Genomic DNA, 20,872 nt, shown 5'->3' with positions numbered 1-20,872 from the left:
CATTCCCCTTGGCCTGTCCCTACATCCCTTGTCCCAAGCCCCTCTCCAGCTTTCCTGCAGCCCCTTTAGGCACTGGAGCTGCTCTCAGCTCTCCCCTTCAGGAGCCTTCTCTTGTCCAGGCTGCCCCAGCCCAGCTCTCTCAGCCTGGCTCCAGAGCAGAGCTGCTCCAGCCCTCACAGCAGCTCCATGGCCTCCTCTGGCCTCGCTCCAGCAGTTCCAGGTCTCTCTTGTGCAGGAGCCTCCTGAGCTGCCTCTCTCCTGCAGTCTGCAGCCCCTCGTGAAGACAGACAGAGATAAAAGACAAGCAAAGTGTTTCCAACAAGGAGATAGTTCAGTTCCCAGCCCAGGGCTTTCCAGAACCCACCAAAACCCACAGGTTTGTAAAGACCCTTCGTTACAAAAGTAAATTTATTCTGAGTTCAGTTTTACAATGTCTTTTGAATTCATTGTCACAACTTATAAATAACTCCTGGTCACAGTCCCCACAGCCAGGGACAGGTTTGAAGCTGACACTTTGAGAAGCTACAAAATCAAGTATGTTTTACCTGGTATTGAAAAGCACTGACCAACACTGAGCTCTGCCCTCCTGCAGCTACAGCACCATGGCCTGGGGGTTCCTGAGCAGCAGAGGAGCGAGCCTCAGGAGCGCACGCACTGGCATGTTCAACTGCTTGAACTTCAGAAGCAGCTCCGAGAAGTTTGTGCTTCCTAAAGAGAAGGAAGGAAAATGAGCATGGCCAGGGTGTAATGCCCAGGAAAGGAGTGGGACAGAGGGAGAGGAACAGCGTTTAGAGGTGCTCACTGCTGTTCAATCTGTTGTAACACTGGTTAAACAGTAGGTTTTTATAACAGAATGTTACAAAATCCCAATTCCATTAAGGCTGCAGGGAATCCCAGAACAGAGGTGTGTAACACCTGCAGGGGACTGGGAAAAGCTGGATTTCTATGAAGGTCTTTTGACCTGAACAAACACCCAAGCACCCAAGATGAGACATCCTGTACATCCAGGCTGAGGGGCTGTAGCCTGCAGGAAGCCTGCAGCCTCAGCCTTCTCCCACCACTGAGTGGGAACATTCCTCTCACACCCCTAAGCCTCAGTTCCCCAAACCAAAGTGCAGCTGTATTTCTATCACAAGCTGACAAAGCTTAGGCAAGCAGAGGACTGATGTACCCCCAGCCTGGGCTGATGGAGGGAGGGAGAAACAGCTGCCTAGTGACAGGGTCCAGGATTTCCCTGGATCCCAGATCAGGATGGAAACAGAGGAGGTGGTGACTGCCTGAAGAGGTTCTTACAGGAAAGGACATTCAGGATATGGCCAGCTCAACAAAAAGAACACTTACCCCTGTCACAGCTCCTCTAACTGCTGCCTGCAAGAACACCCTTAACTGCAGGGCAGGAAAAAGCTGAGCCTTTTTGTACCTAGTCTAATTCTGGCTTCTGTAGCCCTGCATAAAGTTTGTACCTTTCCTTTGAGACAAAGACTGAACACCAATGGACCAGCTTTCGGAGGATGCTGTCATCCCAGTCTTACCTTCCAAGCCACCAGCAGCCAGCTGGGCCGGCGTGGGGACAGAGTGGTAGATGAGGAAGCAAGCCAGCATGCTGAGCTGAGATTCCTCTGGGGGCTGCCCACTGAGATAGGAATGCAGAGACACATCTCCTCCAGCTGTAACACACAACATGTCCTGGTAAACCGAGGGAGCAGAAAGGCAAGACAACACTATCCCCACAGAAGAAGCCCATGGAAAGGAGTCTCCATCTCCCCACAGAAGGTGAGCAAAGGGTTTGGTTGCAAACCTTCCTCCTGCCATGGCCACCCTGCTCTCTGCTGTGATCATCCCTTGCTTTTGCTTCTAGAAAGTTTTCCCAGTGTGGTATCAGGAAAGCATTTTCTCTGGGAAGCAAAACCTTCCACGTTAACTAAACCTCCCCCCAGTACAGTCAATGCTTCACACCGAATGCATAAAACTGAAACCATGTTGGTTTATGCTGACACACAAGTGCCTTCCCTTCAGTTATCAGTTTTCAGTGCTTTTGAGACAAAAAAAGTCAACTCTGATCAGCAAGAAGATAAGAACACTATATGCAAGTGTGGAGGAGTGAAGTTTTCTTCTCTATACCTTGAAGCCACTGATCCAATGTATTATCTATAGTGCACTTCATCACGGGCAGGAATTCGGAGTTCATGAAGAGTCCTCGGTTGGGATTCCTGCTCATCCTCTCCTGGTGACTCCTGGAGCTGAAGAACTCCAACACCAGCTTTATCTGCCACAGCTCAAAGGTCTCAGACATCTCTTTTCGTTCTAACCTCCTCACAGCCTAGTGCAGGGGAAGCACAAAGTGACTGAGAGTGGGAAGTGGAGGAGGGAAGCGATAGTGCTCTGTGCTGTCTGACACCACGTACATGAATCCTCACACCCCACCTTGCAAGGGCCACCCTCCCCAGCACCTACTAAGCTGGCAGTTAATGCTTCTCGTGCAGTTTCAGTTCTCATTACCTTAGACTATGTTCCAGCTTCTAAAATCTCTGCTATCACTAATGTCTCCTCTTCTTCCTCTCTGTCCTCTATGAAAGCACATGCAAACCCAATACTCTTTACCCAAGTGTAGCTTTAAGAAAGCAAGAGCTTACTCCACCTGATCTATGGCTATGTACGTGGGCAGCATCTCTGGATTTTCTTGGGTAACACACTCGTAAAGAATTGAAGAGAAAAGATCCAGGATTTCCTGTTTCTGATAAAAGACACATGTTTAACACAGAGCACAAGCTGGCGACACTTGATGTCAGGTTCTTGCTTTGCTCACATTTCCTTCCATTAAAGTTAACCCATGCACTGACACTGCATCAGTGAGTGGTAGCTGACAACACTACACAGCTCACTTTCGTTCTTGGGCTTATTAAAAGTAAGCCTAAAGTGGTTGTGTTTTACCCCCTCCCATTGTTTAGTGCAAAGAAATAGAGTGCAAAACACCCTAACCCTACAGCAGTGACTGCACCTGAATGCTTCAGGACACTGCACAGGGCTTTCAGTATTTGTTAAACACAGTCTGCAATGAATACAACTGTTAGACACAACTAGCAGCAACTGTGATATAAAAAATGCCAATAAGAAGTATTGCTTTACACCTTCATGTTATACAAAAATCCCTTAGAATATTCCCATCTCCATGACCTGAAGGAATGAACTCTGTTCCTCAGTTTAATGCAGGTTTTCCCCACCTGTTATTCCTGCAAGCAATAAACCATGCTAGTCCATACACAGGCACCATACCTGGCCCATGTTCCCAGTTGGTTTGCAGAAGTAATCAGCAAATGAGAACAGAGCAGGATCAGAGGTGAAAGCTGAAATTGCTTCTGGCTAAAAAACATCAAAACACACATACAATGAACATTTTGGGTTTACTGCACAAGTGTAGTAGTGATTTATACCCAATCCTTCCTTCCCCACACACAAGTGACAAGACTGGAACCTACATAAAGCACATTGTGAGCAAACTGTGTCCAACACTTCTGCCTGCCCACAGCAAACATCCATTCTTAGCTCAAGCTCACTGCATGCTCAGCGAAAGCCACCACACTTCCTTTCTCTCAAGCAAAGCAAGTAACTCCTTACTCATAACCATGTGGCAGAGCCCAATGCTGGCAGTAAAGAACACAGCAGGAGTTGCTGGGCTTCCCTCAGCCTTCCAGAGGCAGCATTCCTGGCAGGGAAGCAGTTTGGGAGCCATACCTTGAATGCCCGAGCTTCTGAGTTGCGGTGAGTGACAGTCTGTGCCAAGAGGCTGCGCCAGCCCATGGGGTCCTCCTTGTAGGAGAGCTGCCCTGCTCTCAGCTTCACGTACAGGACACCACCCTTGGAAAGAATTGATCTGCAATAACAACAGTGTTTGCTTGAAATCAGTGCACATACACAGGGAAGGAAACGTGACCCCTAACAGTTTGGATGCAATAATATCATAGACTCATAGAATCCCAGCCTGGTTTGTGTTGGAAGGGACCTTAAAGCTCATCCAGTTCCAACCCCTGCCACGGGCAGGGACCCCTTCCACTGGAGCAGCTGCTCCAAGCCCCTGTGTCCAACCTGGCCTTGAGCACTGCCAGGGATGGGGCAGCCACAGCTTCTCTGGGCACCCTGTGCCAGCGCCTCAGCACCCTCCCAGGGAACAGCTTCTGCCTCAGAGCTCAGCTCAGTCTCCCCTCTTCTGGCAGGTTCAAGCCATTCCCCTTGGCCTGTCCCTACATCCCTTGTCCCAAGCCCCTCTCCAGCTTTCCTGCAGCCCCTTTAGGCACTGGAGCTGCTCTCAGCTCTCCCCTTCTCTTGTCCAGGCTGCCCCAGCCCAGCTCTCTCAGCCTGGCTCCAGGGCAGAGCTGCTCCAGCTCCAGCTCCTCACAGCATCTCCACGTCCCTCTTACGTTTGGGAACCCTCAAAAGGCCAGTATCCCCATGTAGGCTTTGTCCTGATAATGTAAACCCTGCCTCAGTCATGTATACATAGAAAACTTGGTATCTGCAGAGGGCAGGCTGCTATCAAATGGTGATGTAGTGGCAGGCACTGGTGATGAAAGAAAGGATAAGCCTTACTGGTGTAAGGAATATAACTTCCTGAAGCCATTGCAGGTTCCTGTTAAGACTCCCCTAGGATGAGCTCCAGCACCAAGGAAAACCATGCAAGCTGGTATCCCCAGGTGATGGTTCTTTCTACACTGAAAACCAAACCAATAAACCCCCAACACTACTATTCCTGACCAAGCCAACAACAAGAGTGTGCAGCAGCTCAGACTGACACTATTGCACAGCAGCTGCATGTTTACCTCATCTGGAGTATCAGTTGCACCATGAACTGTAGGCACTGGGCATCCTTAAAATAACTAACCTGTTTGTATTGAAACTCTTAGCATAACAATACAGAGCAATTCACAGGTAGTAAGATAGGGAAAATTCTTTCTCACACCTGTTTATCTCCAAAACACTTCCAGGCAGGTCCCTACTGCTCTAATGGGCTGAGAAGATGATGTGATACATACAAAGCAGCTGGAGAATAGTTAAGAACAGATAAGTCCCAAAAGCAGCAAGTCCTTCAGTCACCCATCCTGGTTTCTGCTGTGGCAGCACAGGAAGGCTCTTTTGGACAAACAAGCACTCAAGTGTGGTAAAGTGAAGCCAGGAGAACAAGGCTGGCTTCTGGAGCAGCAAATGAATCCATATGTGCTTCCTGATCTGGAGGAATCTGCATTCCACATCAGTCCTGTCTGTCATCGTTAAAGGCAGGACCCAGAGATGCTGCATTGTAGTGCCTAATTTAACCTCAGTAGAAGCATCTGAATGAACTAGAAACCCCATGTTATTGATGAAAGATGCAGCTGGCTTCTCAGCACTACTCACAGCAGCAAGTTACGCTGTAGGCTGTTGGGGGCAAGGATGAGAATGATGGTACCCACAGATAGCATATTCTGGTAAGACTTCTGTTTTTCAGTTGCCACACACTTCAACAGAGAGGTTAAAGGCAGCAGCAGCACTTTGTATACTTCACGTGAGAAAATCAGTACCTCAAAACAGTAACAGTTACTGAACCACTGTATCAACAGTCTGGGAAACATGACATCACATCAACTCAGAACTAAACTAAAAGCATGAGTTGAAGAGGGTTTCTGGTCCCACTCAATCCCAAGAGCTGCGGTTTCTACTATCAGGTTTTCCCCTGCTCTGTTTTTGCACGAGTTATTCACATCAAGAGGTGAAACCAACTACGCAGTTTCTTTCTTCACCCTCAAGTGCTGTCAAATGCACAACAGTGAAGCCATCAAAACCAGACTTCTTTCTAAACTGTAGGTGTTACGAGTACAGGATGCTTTAAAAAAGCACTTGAAAACCATTACTACAAGGTCATTAGTCAGTTAAGCATTGTACTACAATGGATTATAAAGAATACTTACTTCAGATGGTTTGTTCCCTTGCTTAGATCTATTAGTAATTCCCAGTACCGTGGTCCCTTCACTCTGATCTGCCAATGGAAGCATTGTTATTACTAGATATAGCCAGAATCATTAAATGAAAGAGTTAGTACCCAAGTCTACAGCTCTTCCTCAGCCCATACAATAGCATGTGCCCTTTTGCAGTGCTGCCCACCCAGGAAACTCAGAAAGAAGAGCACCTGGTTTTGCTATCCTACAGCAAAGCTTGCTGGCACAGGGAACTCCCTGCTACAACACATCTTGACAGCATTATATAGAGACCAAAGAGAAGCATGTGGCATGACTGAACACACGCTCCACAGTGACAGACTTCTCTCTGGAGCCATTACTATGGGAGAGCATTGTCCAGAGTCTGGCTAAGGTTGGACAGGGAAGCAAAGGTCACTCAATCTGTTCTTGCACTGCCTGTGACACAAAGTGGGTTCTTCATTAAAGGGAGACTTCCTTTACCTGCTTCAGTAAGTGAAGCTCTGGAAGGAGAGTGGGTGCCATCAGTTCCTCGGTGGCTTCTGCATACCACTGTGTGCCCTTCAAAACACCAATGTTCACACATCAGTAAAGCTCATTTTTGTGTGAAAAGAAAGAAAACTTTCATCTCATTTTCAACACCTCCACTTCAGTGAGTTTCTGTTCCTCAGTTCTGAGTAAGTACATGACTTAGCATTACCTTTATGTCAGGAAACATAAGCCTAAACTAAAGGTATTTCCCATCAATGTATCAACACAACATCGTGCAAGTCAGGCACACTTCAACTGAAATCTGAAGGTTTGAACAATAAACTATGTCCTGAACAGGCAGAACTCTTTGCCAGAGCCACAAGGGATCTATGCTGCAACTCTTCTCACCTGAAATCCCTTTCTTTAGTCCATTTATAAGCATCATCTGTCTCAAAGGAGCCTGCACAAAATAGATCCGATAAAAAGGAACCTTTCCTAAAAGACACATCAGCCAAACACCACAGGTAAATGCCAAGTTGCCCATTTCAGCAGAATTAGGAGAAGGCTTTTGAAACCACAGATGGTTCCAACCACCTCTGAGAGCCCTTCCTCTTTAGAAAGAGGATCCTGGGTCAGTCATTGCACAATTGACTGTTTGAAGTCTTTGTGGTGCCTTCTCCTTGCCCTGCACTCTGCTCTCAAGGTGACATCAAAGCACACATAAGGTTTGAGTGGGCTGAGCATGACCCTTCTATTATTTGTGTAGAGGTTGGCTCCTCTCCACCACAAGCTGAGCACAAACCAAGTGCTGACCACAACAATGAGAAGAGCATGGCTCTGCCAGAGAGCCTTCAGTCTCCTCCACCTTCTCAAAGGCCCTCACTCCTCCAGACACTTTACCTTATATGTCACCTCTATCAGTGCATAGCAAGGAGTGTTTGAATCCACATCAACGGGTGTTAAGAGCCTTGGTTCTGCTGCCAGCACGTAGAGGTGACGCAGAGCCTGCAGGTGGTACCTGGGGGTGGGAATAAGGAACTCAGCACTGTGCAGAACAGGCAAGGAAATAACCCCCAGACACCAACTCCACACAGCTCAATGGCCAAATCCAGCAGAGAAACCTGGAGCAATAGAGTAGGTTTTGTATTCTTCTAGTATGTTAACTAACAGGGAATAATGAATTACAACTAAAACCAATTCAGAGTCACAGATGAACAGATCCTGCATGAAAACCTTTTCAGCTGAGCAAACTGGAACAGTCAAGTCCTAGGAGCACAGCTTAGAGCCTGCAGAAGCCTGCCTGCAGCTCCTCACTGCCCAAAGATTGCTACCATCACCTTGTATCTTCACTTATTTCTTCTGTTTTCCACTGTTTTTTGTTTAAACCCCCAAACATTAATTTGCAGAGCACATTGGTACAAATTCTGCATCACTTGCCTCCAGATAACAGCTTTGGAAGATGACTGAGCTGCAGGAAACATGAACCTTGCAAACTCTTACCGATTGTCCGTGCTGTGAACCGGGAAGTGCGGGTACAGAGCACAGAGGAGAGCAGCAATGGAGGAGTTGGAAGTGCTCAGTGAGTATCTGTAGAACAACATTAGCTGTTAGTTTCTGTGCTAACAAACACTGCCCAGAGATGTTCCAAGTGTTTTGGTGTCCCAGGGAAGGGAAGAACAGTTGTAAAGTACATATAGATAAGGAAGTTACAAGTGTGTTCCTACAGCAGCCAAAATAACCATGTAGTGGTAGGAAATAAACACAAACCACAAGCCAGAAACATTCCTATGGGATTTAAGTGATGCAGTATCTAGAAGAAAACAGGACTTCCATTTGCAACAGAAGATGGCTGGACTTGATGATCTTAAAGGTCATTTCCAACCTAGTTGATTCTATGATTCAATGTTTTTATGCATCCAGATGTTATTAAATCAAGTGAAGTACCCACTGCTAAAGCTTTTGCAGGACAGGTGAAAGATAAAACCCTTGTCTTTGGAAATGGGAAGTTACCTTCCTCCTCCCAGGAAGAGCAGCCCCAAAGCCATGTGGTGAGCCAGGTGGAACCCATAGTTCATCTCTCCACCTGTCTTCTTGTGCATGAACCTGCAAAGCTGAAGGACTTTGAGGTTTCCAGAGCCAGCCATCACCATCGCAAGAGCCAGCAGCAGCACACTCAAGCACGTTTCGAGGTTATAGTGACCTGTCTTCAAGCAGAATAGGGAGAGCATTATTACTTCTGCGGTCAAACACACACTTCTGCTTGACCTAATGCACTGCTTTCTACCCCAGAGTTCAAAACCACATTCTATAGAGAGAGGGAGAGTGGAGACCAGCAAACAATTGATAGTAATATTGAAAAGTAAAAGGGATGGTTTTGTTTCCATTCAGGTTTTGGTGAGAGTTATCAAAGTGAATTACACAGCAAAACCTCCTCCTTTTCACTGAGAGACAACTGGAAAGAACTTACTATTGAAGCTGTTGGTGCTGACAAACACTTGAGGAAATCTGTTGCGTATTTGTACTGGAAAGAAGAGAAATGCATATTAAATATAGCCACAAAAGACAAGTTATAGCTCAATGGAAAGTGAAGGGGAAAATAAACCTTCGTACCAAGCACTTAAATGCTGCCAGATTTTCTGACCCAGCAAACCGAAATCCCAGTGACAAACATGCTCCAGCAATGATGTAGACATGAGCCTGCCTAAGAAACAACACAAGCAAGAAATGACTCAATGCTTCCCTTGTCCTCATCTCAACACACATGCCAAACTCCTTTACAAGTAGTAAAAGAGGAAAGGATTGAAGAGACAGACTTATCCTTTGGAGAAAACAGAGTACCATCCCTTAAACAACAAGGGAGAGGGGTTTTCATGCTGGTGTCTCTATTGCAGAACTTCTTCCATGTTACTTACGCCAGGGTTTCTAAACTCAGGTCTTCAGATGAAGGCAGCTCTGTTGCTTGAAGAGATATACTGTTCTCTCTTATGATCTATAGAAAGATAAGAGATACTGACATTAATCCAGAGAAAGTGATTAAGTAACTGAAACTGGGTATCAAGGGCTCATAAGTGATACAAAGCAGGTCTGTTCACAGGCATATAAAGGTGTTTGTGTTTTTTTCCCCCCACATGCTATTGCTCCATTGTACTTCTGATCCAAAGGGACACCCTTCACTGCTCCTGGATCTGGTCCCTTAAAGATTTGTAAAACAATGGCAAGATTTGTGTTTCTGTATGTCCTCAAATATGAGAGAAAACAGAACAGGATGAGACCTTGAGAGGCCATACAGAACATCAGCATCCTGTATTTCTGATAGCTACTGACCTGTTTGCTCTTTAAAATTCCATACAACTTATCTTGGAATATCATTGCTGAAGTTATTCCTAATGCTCAACTGAAACTGAAGCAGTGTTGCACCTCACTTCTTGCTTGGTCAGTAGAGGTAAGTTTAAACCCTTTCTCTCTCTGGCACCATTTTCTGCATCCCTCCTCCACCCTCTCCTTTTTAGGATGATGGGATGGGAGTCCTCAGTGCTCCCATAATGATCCAGGAATCCAATGTAACATTCATCCTTGCCATGTGAACACAACATTTTCCTGGGCAGCTCATGTACTATGGGAATGTTCACATGCAGAACAACCCAGTGAGATGAAAGGTAGGAATGAAACACATGAAACATAAATACCTACTTGAGGCACGTTGCTATTAACCCACTTGGAGTTGGGCAAGATGTCATCCCACAGGATCAGGCATCGAGCCAAGGTCTGAAAACAAGTGAGAAAGCCAAAGACATAAGGAAATGAAGCTACTCAAACATCAATGGCATATTTTAATGTGCTGACTGCATCCACAGACAACCCACTAGCAGCTTTTCACCCTTTCCCAACCTTCCTATCAGAAATGACAAAGTGGCTTTCAGGAGATGCAAGTTCTGCTTGCAGGGAAAAGAACCACAGACTAAATCCTCTATAATGAAGTCTGTATCCTTCGGTGGTAAACTGAGATGAAAATTCACTATGGGCTTAGATGCTGAGCCCTAACTTATATTCTATCTGTGACATTAATTCATAATTAACTGGAAAAGCAATAAAAGCTTATTAAACATTTAACAGTCTATATAAAATGTATCATTAAAGTATTTCCTCAATAAATTCTGTCTCTAGTGCTGCCTGACAAGTGGCTTACTACAAGCAGACAGTGCAGGTATTAGTTGGGTTGGCAAGCAACAGGGTTACCTGCTATCAAGGGGATTCTGGATGTGGCTGGATTAAAAACCTGAGTAATACAGTTTTTGTATCATTAAAAAGACTGAGAAATGACACAGAAGAAAATCTTACCCTCAGTAAAAGGAACTCTGGTTTTACAAAGTCCAGTAAATACATGGTATCTGGGGCTTGAAGCCAGTCAGCAATGGATCTGCAAAGCACAGTGAAGGAATTGGGTTTCCACATCAGATTTCAGCAGCTCACAAAGCTGAGTAAGCCACACAAAGCAGAGCCAACATGACAGCAGGTTAAACTGCTATCACAAGTCACTGCCACATGGCTGAGCAATTCCAAGGTTCCTACCTGTTGTTAGTCTTTAGGTAGATCATAGCAAGGGCAAGTGTGGCACCGGGACAAGTAACATCCACATTTATGGTGTCTCCCTCCTGTGAAAACACAACATATGCTCTCAGAGCAGCTAAAACTGTAGTGATGTAGACATTCAGAGTCACTTGGTGTAGACACAGACCTCCCAGACTCCAACTACTGCTGTCTTCAGCTTAAAAGTGCAAAAATCAACACATACCTTGATTTGGTAACTGGGAGACTTGTGCTTCTCTCTGTGCATCCCTGCCTGGAATCTCCTGTGACCCCCAACCATGTACTGGTAAAGCTGCTCGGGAACATTGAGGTCTGACATGCCTATCAGATTGCTTCCATGCTAAGGGATGAAGAGAAGGAGAAGAATTAATAGGAATAATGTCTTCCTATATGAGGAACAGAAAAGCTTTTCATCCAAGGCAGTTGGGAGTCAAGGACGAAACAGCTCTTACCACCCCACTTCAATGTATAATGGTTCCTCTACTAACTGCAGTTGCAATTGAGACACTTACCCCCAGACACACCATGCCCAAGGCTAGCCCAGATGCAAGGGAATAGGACTCTCTGTCAGTGCAGTACTCCATTTCTGGTCCAGGGGGACGACCTGGAGAACACAAACCACTCAAATTCATCTTCTAGGATTCCAGCCAAGTAACAGTGTTTAATTTAGCTCTATATTCCTAATGACATGAGGAAAAAGTCAGGAAAGTTTTCAGTGGAATTACAAGTAACTGTCACTTAACCCACCCATCACCAAAAGGCAAACCCTCCAGAACCAGCTTTTGTTGCTAAATGGTATGGTTGGAGTTCAGAGACACAATGAAAATGCCAGGTTATAACTGTGCAAGCTTTAAGACCTCTAAACCTACCCAAATGCTGTCAGTAGAGTTCAAAAGCTGCTGCTAGAAAAGATTGCACAGACCAAATAACCAGAATCAAAATGGATACAATTTCACCCTTATCTTTATCCCATTCTCTATGTAATAGACCATACAGCCTCTTCCAGCTAAAGTTACACATAGACATGAGTGAGAACTTAAGCATTACAAACAAAATCAGAACTATGCACAGAATGAAGACACAACTCGGATCAGATTTACTGTTCAGAGTCAACTCCTACTGACTACTGTTTAGAAAGCCTCAAGCAAAACTGAGAACAGGAGAACTTAGGACATCATGGCTCTATTTCCACCACCCTAGTGAGCCAAAAGGACTTGTATTTGCAAGAGGAAAGCATTCTTCCCTCACCCAGTGCCTCCACCTCTGGTTTCTACAGTGGCAGCCACCTCATGGACTGACATGAGAAACAACAGATGTCTGAGGAGCATCAGATGTGTGGGTATACAGTGTACAACGGGTCTGCTCTGCAGGGGGTCAGGATCTCTGCAGATCTGGCATCTGGGTCAGGGGGAATGTGTAGTTACAGATCTCCTTTTACCAAGTCTCTGGCACTCCAGACCACCTTTGATCAGACAAGATTTTCCGTATGAAGACAGGCTGAGAAAGTTGGGGCTGTTCAGCCTGGAGAAGAGAAGCTGCATGGAGACCTCAGAGCAGCTTCCAGTGTCTGAAGGGGGCTACAGGGATGCTGGGGAGGGACTATTCACTAGGGACTGTAGTGATAGGACAAGGGGTGATGGGTTCAAACTTAAACAGCAGAGGTTTAAACTGGATATAAGGAAGAAGTTCTTTCCTGTGAGGGTGCTGAGGCACTGGAATGGGTTGCCCAGGGAGGTTGTGAATGCTCCATCCCTGGCAGTGTTCAAGGCCAGGTTGGATGAAGACTTGGGTGCCATGGTTTAGTGTGAGGTGTCCCTGCCCATGGCAGGGGTTGGAACTGGATGATCTTAAGGTCCTTTCCAACCCTAACTATTCTATGATTCTATGATCTAAGTCCAGCAATGCTGATGCCATATTTCTTCTACTAAATTCAATGATTGCTCTATGCTACACAAACACACAGGTCACAAAAACTTCTGCTCCTCTGGAAACAAAAGATGAGGTTTGGGAAATGAGAGGTGAATACTGTGGTGGGAAACGCACAGCTCAAATGCTCATCCCTCTGATGTGTTGTGCATTCACACGTTGTGACTCCCCCAGTGTCAGCACGTACCTATTTCAGCCAGCAGAACCTCAGCTGTGTGCCTGTGTGCAGTGCCCTGATAGACAAGGCCTATTCCTATGACAGCAGCCACCTGCACGTTGTGGGGGACATCCAGCTCTGTGGAGGTTGGTGGCAGCAGGGCAGGTATGTGGATGCTTAGGAGGCGCGTAATGGCCATATCCATTGTGCCCAACTTGGCAGCTGACACACCAAGCAACAGGCCAATGCTTGTCATCTCATGGCCCTGAGAAAGGAAACAAAGAGCAACAGCCAAAGGGATCACAAGTGTTCAGCAAAGGAAAAACTCTTGTCCCAGTGTCCCGTTCACCCATCCCAAAGAGCTGTGCACAATATGAGGTGAAGGAGGTGATCCTGCCCCTCTGCTCTGCTCCTGTGAGACCCCACTTGCAGCCCTGTGTGCATTGCTGGGGTCTGCAACATAAGAAGGACATGATGCTGTTGGAGCAAGTCCAGAGGAGGCCACGAGGATGCTCAGGGGCTGCAGCACCTCCTGTATGGAGCCAGGCTGAGAACATTGGGGCTGTTCAGCCTGGAGAAGAGAAGCTGCGTGGAGACCTCAGAGCAGCTTCCAGTGTCTGAAGGGGCTACAGGGATGCTGGGGAGGGACTGTTCATTAGGGACTGTAGTGATAGGACAAGGGGTAACGGGTTGAAACTTAAACAGCAGAAGTTCAGGTTGGAGATAAGGCAGAAGCTGTTCCCTGGGAGGGTGCTGAGGCGCTGGCACAGGGTGCCCAGAGAAGCTGTGGCTGCCCCATCCCTGGCAGTGCTCAAGGCCAGGTTGGACACAGGGGCTTGGAGCAGCTGCTCCAGTGGAAGGGGTCCCTGCCCGTGGCAGGGGTTGGAGCTGGATTGGCTTTAAGGTCCTTTCCCACCCAAACCAGTCTGTGCTTCTATGATTTAGTAACAAAACTGCTGCAAATCTTTTAAACAGAAATGAAGTTCTGCACCAGTGACATTAAGGAAGCAAATCTGCTCTTCCTGCACCAGGAATCTCCCAACTCAGTGTTTCAAGACATCTCTTGACTTTCCTTTCTTGTTTTCTTTAAAGAATTCAAGTCCTACAGGTATTTCTCTGTTGTTTCTGAAGGAAGGGCTCACCTTTGTTAAGTAGTCGTGTATGTTGAGCGTGGCAAGCTTTGTGAGATGCCCGTTGAGCCCCAGAGCCATGAGGAAGCCAGCGTATTCATTTGCTAGCTCAGCAATCTTGGGCTTGTTGTAGACAATCCAAGCAGAGTCTATCTGTGAGGCAGGTGCTATCTTCAGGCCAGCAGCCACCCCGTTGTGAAAGCTGGCCCAGCAAGCCATGTTGGGAGGCACGTCGATGTTCCCACTGTTGAGGTCCACTGTAGTGTTCCTTGGAGGAGCATGGCCTGCCAGGGAGAGAACCAGGAAGGCAGTCAGGTAAAGCCAAACTGCTTCAGTGTTCAGCTTCAGGAGGGTGCCAAGTGAGTGAACACTGACAGCTTGGGAGGTAACAGCTCTCATCTGAGACAGCCTCAGGTACCTTTAGACACATCAGAAGACGGCAGCACAGCGAGAGAACCACCAGTGTGGAGTAATGTAATGGCTATGGTATTACTGGGTAATATGGGCTTGATGATCTTCAAGGTCTTTTCCAACATGGTTGATTCTATAATTCTATGACTTTGCAGTATCTGTGTCCTGTATGACCCTAACACTGACCAGCTGCTTCACTTCTCCCTGCTTCTCACAATGTACCTGACATAGAATCTCACTGCTTGATACCACTGCCTTGACCAGTCCAGGAGAGGAAACCAGAAGGTGGCAGGTTCAAAACCAGAGCTACTTCTTCACAAAAAGCACACTTAAGCTATGAAACTCTACAGAAAGATACTACAAAAATTACAAGAGGTTCAGAGAGAAAAGGGATAAACTGCATCACATTCTGTTAAATAATGAATGTCTCTGGAAGAAAACTGGAGAGCTTATGGCACAGGGTGCCCAGAGAAGCTGTGGCTGCCCCATCCCTGGCAGTGCTCAAGGCCAGGTTGGACACAGGGGCTTGGAGCAGCTGCTCCAGTGGAAGGGGTCCCTGCCTGTGAGAGGGGTTGGAGCTGGATGAGCTTTACGTCCCTCCAACCCAAACCATTGCACAATTGTGAACCCCTGACCAACGCACCCGTTAGATTCAGCTTCGGGATGGGCAGCTGCTCAGTTGGAACAGGATGATATGAGAACAAAGTGAACATTCCTCGTCCAACAGGTAGGGCCATGGTTCGCTGGCAGAGCTGCAACAACCTGTTGGGGAGATGGAAGCAAGGCCAAGTCAACTGCTTACCATGGAAAAGTTGTCCAAATACATGATGTAAAGTAAAGCTACAGATGACAGGCACTGGACAGACCAGTTTTCCCTTGACTATATAACGTGTTATCTTCCCTTTTTTAGCAGGCCAAGCTTCTGAACCAGATCTTTAGTCCTTAGAAGTTTAATCTCAAAGCCATACTTAGCTGACAACATGTTGAAACTCCCCATCAAGGTAGGTGCTGTTAAATAAATCTGTGCTATGGAGAATTCAGCAGCTGTCTCAGAAACAAGGTGAAAGGAGAAAGCAAACCAAGCTGATTGCTGTATGGGATCCTGCTATGACTGTGATCACATCTAGTAACAAGATGTACACCGTAACAAGATGTGCTTCCAAGAATGGTGACCACAGCTCTCTGTGATTTACTCTGGAAGCACTTTCTAGACTTGTTAGATTACTCAGCTTGTAGTTTGATGCATTCCTTTAGTTTCTGACTCCTGCAGGATGTTTTACATGTTAAAGATGTTCTGCAGTCTGCTTTGCTTCTGTTTGTTTAAAGCAGATACTTTTTAACACTCCCAAAATAAGGCAATAAAGAAGCAGGATGGGGATAATTGTGAGGCTACTGGGTACAGAATGGCTCCAACATGAGTTTTCAAAACAAAGAGAGGGATGGGACAGTGCATTTGCTTTCTGGGGAATGAATTAAGTCCCCTGACCCAAGGCTTGCTTAGAACTAAGATCAGCCCTGAGCAAAGGGCTCTCTAGTTTTAGGCAGGGGATGGATGATGCTTTGTTCTCTAGAGAGGCATTTTCTCTACAGAGCTTATATTTCAACCTGAGGAAAAGATGCTACAATCTGCCTTCAAACCCTAACTGAGCTCAACACCCTGTTTGGGGTTCAAGCTACAAGTCATTCCCATATCTTGCTCCAATCCCAGGAGTCCTCCAACTCAAATGCAGCAGGGTTTGGATGTAGACTGAGCTTCAAAGACTCAGATTATGAAATCAAACCCTCTTCTTTGTGTCCTTCACTCAGGCCTGCCTACTTTAATGTTCAGTTCAGACTAAGTTATATTGCACTGTGTGATTAGACATACTTCATTAAGCCAACAGCAATATTCACACCATTTCTCACCTGAGTGAAATACTAACATGAAAGATAAGTAGAAAGAGCCCTTTACCTGTTTTCTTTCTCTTCTATGTATTCATGGTCACTGGCTTCTGGCATCTGCACCACATTGACACGTACAGGACGGGCACTCTGCAGGAGCCTGCGCACTTCCTGCACTCTCAGATCCTCACTCCAGATCAGGGACATCACCTCCTCATTCATGTCATTCATTCCATCCTCATCCTCTTCTGATTCAGTCCCAGAGGGAATATCAGAGGACAGCACTGGGCCCACGGACTGCAAGGGAAAGAGGAAAGGAAGGAGTTGTTGCTGGTAGTGCACATGGGTGTTGGGAACAGTCAGCCGGCCAATACCAGTACCACAACCTGAATGCACTCAGCACAGGCACCTGCACTGGGATGGGCTGTAAATACAATGCACATTGATTTAGAATTCCTGAGCATTGTAATCAAGTATTTTTGCACATCTACAGGAGATCCATAACTACCATTCAGGAGATGACATCTCAAGTGTTTTGCTGCAAAGATGTAGCTGTTAAGCAATGACTGACAAGTGAGAGCTTGAAGGGGTGACATAGCAAATAGTTCTCTCTCTTTCTATACTATTTCTTGTTTCAGAGCAGTGGTAGGTAAGGGCTTTCCCCTCCTGCCTACACAAATAGTTACCTATGACGGATATGAAAACGTGTTGTTTTCTCAAAGTTCAGAGTGAAAAACAGAACCCAAATGAGCATTTTGATGTGTATTAAACCAGAGCTTAAACTCCAGAGACAGTCCCATGGTGACAACCTGCTTTTAGAAGTGCCAGTACCTACTGACCCTCGACCTGTTGTGTTCACTCTGGTCAGAAACCTGTGTTACTGACCATTGATACTTAAATGAATCAGAGCTTTAATTTTGATTCCCTTCTACAACAACCTTGGGAAACCCAAGCTTCCTATTAGAATCATAGAACAGTTTGGGTTGGAAAGGACCTTAAGATCATTAAGTTCCAAACCCCTGCCATGGGCAGGGACACCTCACACTAAACCATGGCACCCAAGGCTCTGTCCAACCTGCCCTTGAGCACTGCCAGGGATGGAGCATTCACAGCTTCTCTGGGCAACCCATTCCAGTGCCTCAGCACCCTCACAGTAAAGAATTTCTTCCTTATATCCAATCTAAACTTCCCCTGTTTCAGTTTGAACCCATCACCCCTTGTCCTATCACTACAGTCCCTAATGAAGAGTCCCTCCCCAGCATCCCTGTAGCCCCCTTCAGACACTGGAAGCTGCTCTGAGGTCTCCATGCAGCTTCTCTTCTCCAGGCTGAACAGCCCCAGTGTTCTCAGCCTGGCTCCATACAGGAGGTGCTCCAGCCCCTGAGCATCCTCGTGGATGGCAGCCTGCATGGCAGTGAATTCCAAATGCCTATTGGTGTTGGCCATGCCTGGCATCACCGCAGTACCAGAATGGTTTTGAACCTCCACACCAGAGATCCATACATGACCAGAAGAAAACCCACTGAAGGACTTCAGAACTTAGGAGCACTGAGGAAAAGCTCTTTTTCTATACAAGATCTACAAAATGCTTGTTTAAGACTCTGGCCTCCCCTATAGAAACAACCAGGTTGGAAAAGACCTTTAAAACAAAGACCAACACTGTTTATTCACATCACACAAGCAACACACAGGACAAGAAGAGCACAGGATACAACAGAGTCTGTCCACAACCTGCTTGTCCTACACTTGCTTCAGACAAGGCTGTCTGATGCGTGAAGCATCGTAAGAAGTTTACTGTGAGGGTGCTGAGGCACTGGAATGGGTTGCCCAGGGAGGTTGTGAATGCTCCATCCCTGGCAGTGTTCAAGGGCAGGTTGGACAGAGCCTTGGGTGATATGGCTTAGTGTGAAGTGTCCCTGTCCAGGGCAGGGGTTGGAGCTGGATGAGCTTTAAGGTCCTTTCCGACAAGGCAAGCACTGAGAATTACTGGTGTGATAAAACTAGGCACTAACCCCACACACTCTCCCTAAACTGGTCATTTCTCCTGTTCTATAGCTCAGCAAGCTGGACACAGAATCACAGCTTGAAGCCAGGCTCTTCCCAAGGCTCACTGGTAACACATGACAGCAGAGCACAAGTAAATGACCAGCTGATGAATGAAACCCAGTCTCTTCAGATAAATCCCCCCCCCTCAATAGAGAACTGCACCACCCATAGAGGAGCGTCCGGTCTGAAACAGGAAACTCCACCCTGCCCTCCTGAGAAATGACAAACAATTTAGTGTTTGAAGCTCATTTTCTCCTTTTAAGGTAACCTGCATTCGAGGCATTGTTATAAAGTAAGTGATAAAATCAATTTATCACCATTTGAAGATGCAGTACTGTTACAGCTGGGCAAACCTCAACAGCACAAAACAAAATGGGGCTTTAATGCCTGGTGGGAAATGGTAAATGCACTCCATGTTCCAATCTTTCTGCTCAATGGATTAACTTTTTGCTGTGCAGTAGTCATGAAGCATCAGATATACAGAACTGGGTAATTTTAATATCACTTCCAAAGCTAAGACAGCAAAAAAGATCTTGATCAAGATGTACTTGGGACTAAATTCCTCTTCTTGACTACAGATTACAAACTGCTACTATTAAAATGGTTCTATGCATGTCACTAACCAGCTTTCAGTGTCCTCAACACTGCTCCCAAGGAACAAGGGATGGGACAAGAGGAACCGGCCTCAAGCTGCACCAGGGCAGGTTTAGATGGAGCTGAGGAACAATTCCTGCCCCACAGGGTGCTCAGGCATTGGAACAGGCTGCCCAGGGCAGGGCTGCAGGCACCGGCCCTGCAAGGGTTCACAGCCCGTGGAGACGAGGCCTCAGTGCCATGGGTTAGGGGTGGCCTTGGCAGGGCTGGGAATGGTTGGACTGGGTGAGCTTGAAGGGATTTTCCAGCCTGGTTGGTGCTGTGATTCCCTGTGCTCTCCTGTTCTGTCCCTGGACTGAGGACCAAAGCCCCTCTAACACCTCTTAGAGGCGCAGCCATTTTCCAGAGAAGGAGGAGGACTTACAGAGGCAACCAAACAGCTCTGCAGGCAAAGCTTTTGAGCATCATGTCTAAATGAAGCTGAAAATCTGGTTTATACTGACAGTTTCCACAGCCATACATGTGGCCTTCCTGTGCTGGATGCTGGTTTTATACTGAAACCCTCCTATTTGTGTAAGCGTCGCCCTCATCCTTGAATCTGCACCTTCTGATGCCCTGAGCATCAGCAGATGGTGGGGAACAGAGTGCTCTGCCCAACCCCAGTGTTGTGAAATGCCCATACTCACAGATTTACCCTTCTGCAGGTTCCCTTCACACGCCTGTTTGGACAGATCCTGGCGCCCGATAAGAAGACAAACAGCTTCAGGCCAGTCTGAGGCAGGCTGCTCTCTGCAGTAATATATTGCATCTCTGATGGGAAGAGCTACCCCAAATGGGAGAGACTCCAGATCTCTTAAGGTGAAGCCTTAAAAATAACAAGGAGAAACCAAGGTGGTATCAAAAGCAGATAAAGTGTATTTTGTATTGTGCAAGCACAAGGCTGCTCCTTGTGACTGTACCATTCTGCACAATGATAAAAGCTGCTCTTACCAACATCAGTCATCCAAATAACTAACTTCTCAGCCAGGCTGGAAACAGATGTGCTGTGTCTGAAACTGCATCTGTAAAATAAAGGGGAAGCCAATGACAGCTAGTCCAAATGTCAGCAGAAAATCAAAAGCTCATGAGTTTAAACAGTAAAGAGCCTCATACCTATTGTCATCCTGTTCCATCTGCTGCTTTCGTTGGCCTAGGAAAGACAAGGGCACATTAATTCCACCCCCCCAAGCAAAGAGGACAGCACATATAAAGCACAAGACACCAGGAGATAATATCATGGCATCAAAGCATCATTACCTGATGTAATCTTGTACAAGTAACGGGAGGCTTCATTAGACACAGCGCTCTCATCCCCAAGTATGTACAGAGCCACACTCTGGATAGGAAACAGACATCATAATACAGTCACTTAGTGTCCAAACAGGCAGAAGATAACTTTAATAACTTACACAGAGGGCTGGGTTTGTTGTGAAAACACTGTTAACAAAGGGAGACTGAAACAACTGAACAACTCAACTTTTATGCTTTAGATTTTTATCTTGGAGTCTGGAAAACACACATCCTGAAGCAATCAGCTGACTGCTCCTGGATGATTGTTTCAAAGGTAGAAAGATAAGACAGAGAAACACATGCTCCTGGTCAGCTTTCCCATGGTTTTCACATTTCATTTAATTCCTCTTGTGAAACACATCATCTACACACACCATTTTTCACTCTGTTTCCTCCAC

General features: G+C 46.4%; 1 protein-coding gene across 1 annotated transcript in view; it reads right to left on the bottom strand.

Moving 5' to 3' along the window:
• Positions 1–392: 392 nt before the first annotated feature.
• Positions 393–20,872, bottom strand: part of ANAPC1 (anaphase promoting complex subunit 1) — a 34,286-nt gene continuing 13,806 nt past the window's right edge. The window contains exons 21-47 of the mRNA XM_034060652.1: positions 20,442–20,520; positions 20,298–20,334; positions 20,136–20,206; positions 19,832–20,010; positions 16,576–16,802; positions 15,268–15,386; positions 14,226–14,497; positions 13,114–13,348; positions 11,513–11,604; positions 11,206–11,340; positions 10,983–11,065; positions 10,752–10,830; positions 10,104–10,178; positions 9,326–9,402; positions 9,024–9,114; positions 8,881–8,934; positions 8,424–8,617; positions 7,914–8,000; positions 7,314–7,431; positions 6,426–6,503; positions 5,937–6,004; positions 3,733–3,871; positions 3,274–3,360; positions 2,639–2,734; positions 2,122–2,320; positions 1,533–1,667; positions 393–708 (exon numbers count right to left, since the gene is read on the bottom strand). Coding sequence (XP_033916543.1) covers positions 593–708; positions 1,533–1,667; positions 2,122–2,320; positions 2,639–2,734; positions 3,274–3,360; positions 3,733–3,871; positions 5,937–6,004; positions 6,426–6,503; positions 7,314–7,431; positions 7,914–8,000; positions 8,424–8,617; positions 8,881–8,934; positions 9,024–9,114; positions 9,326–9,402; positions 10,104–10,178; positions 10,752–10,830; positions 10,983–11,065; positions 11,206–11,340; positions 11,513–11,604; positions 13,114–13,348; positions 14,226–14,497; positions 15,268–15,386; positions 16,576–16,802; positions 19,832–20,010; positions 20,136–20,206; positions 20,298–20,334; positions 20,442–20,520 — 3,222 coding nt within the window. The 3' untranslated portion in view covers positions 393–592. The remainder of the gene's footprint in view (positions 709–1,532; positions 1,668–2,121; positions 2,321–2,638; positions 2,735–3,273; positions 3,361–3,732; positions 3,872–5,936; positions 6,005–6,425; positions 6,504–7,313; positions 7,432–7,913; positions 8,001–8,423; positions 8,618–8,880; positions 8,935–9,023; positions 9,115–9,325; positions 9,403–10,103; positions 10,179–10,751; positions 10,831–10,982; positions 11,066–11,205; positions 11,341–11,512; positions 11,605–13,113; positions 13,349–14,225; positions 14,498–15,267; positions 15,387–16,575; positions 16,803–19,831; positions 20,011–20,135; positions 20,207–20,297; positions 20,335–20,441; positions 20,521–20,872) is intronic.

Source organism: Melopsittacus undulatus, chromosome 3 (assembly GCF_012275295.1).
Source record: "Melopsittacus undulatus isolate bMelUnd1 chromosome 3, bMelUnd1.mat.Z, whole genome shotgun sequence".
Taxonomy (NCBI): domain Eukaryota; kingdom Metazoa; phylum Chordata; class Aves; order Psittaciformes; family Psittaculidae; genus Melopsittacus; species Melopsittacus undulatus.
This window is presented reverse-complemented; position numbering and strand designations above follow the sequence as displayed.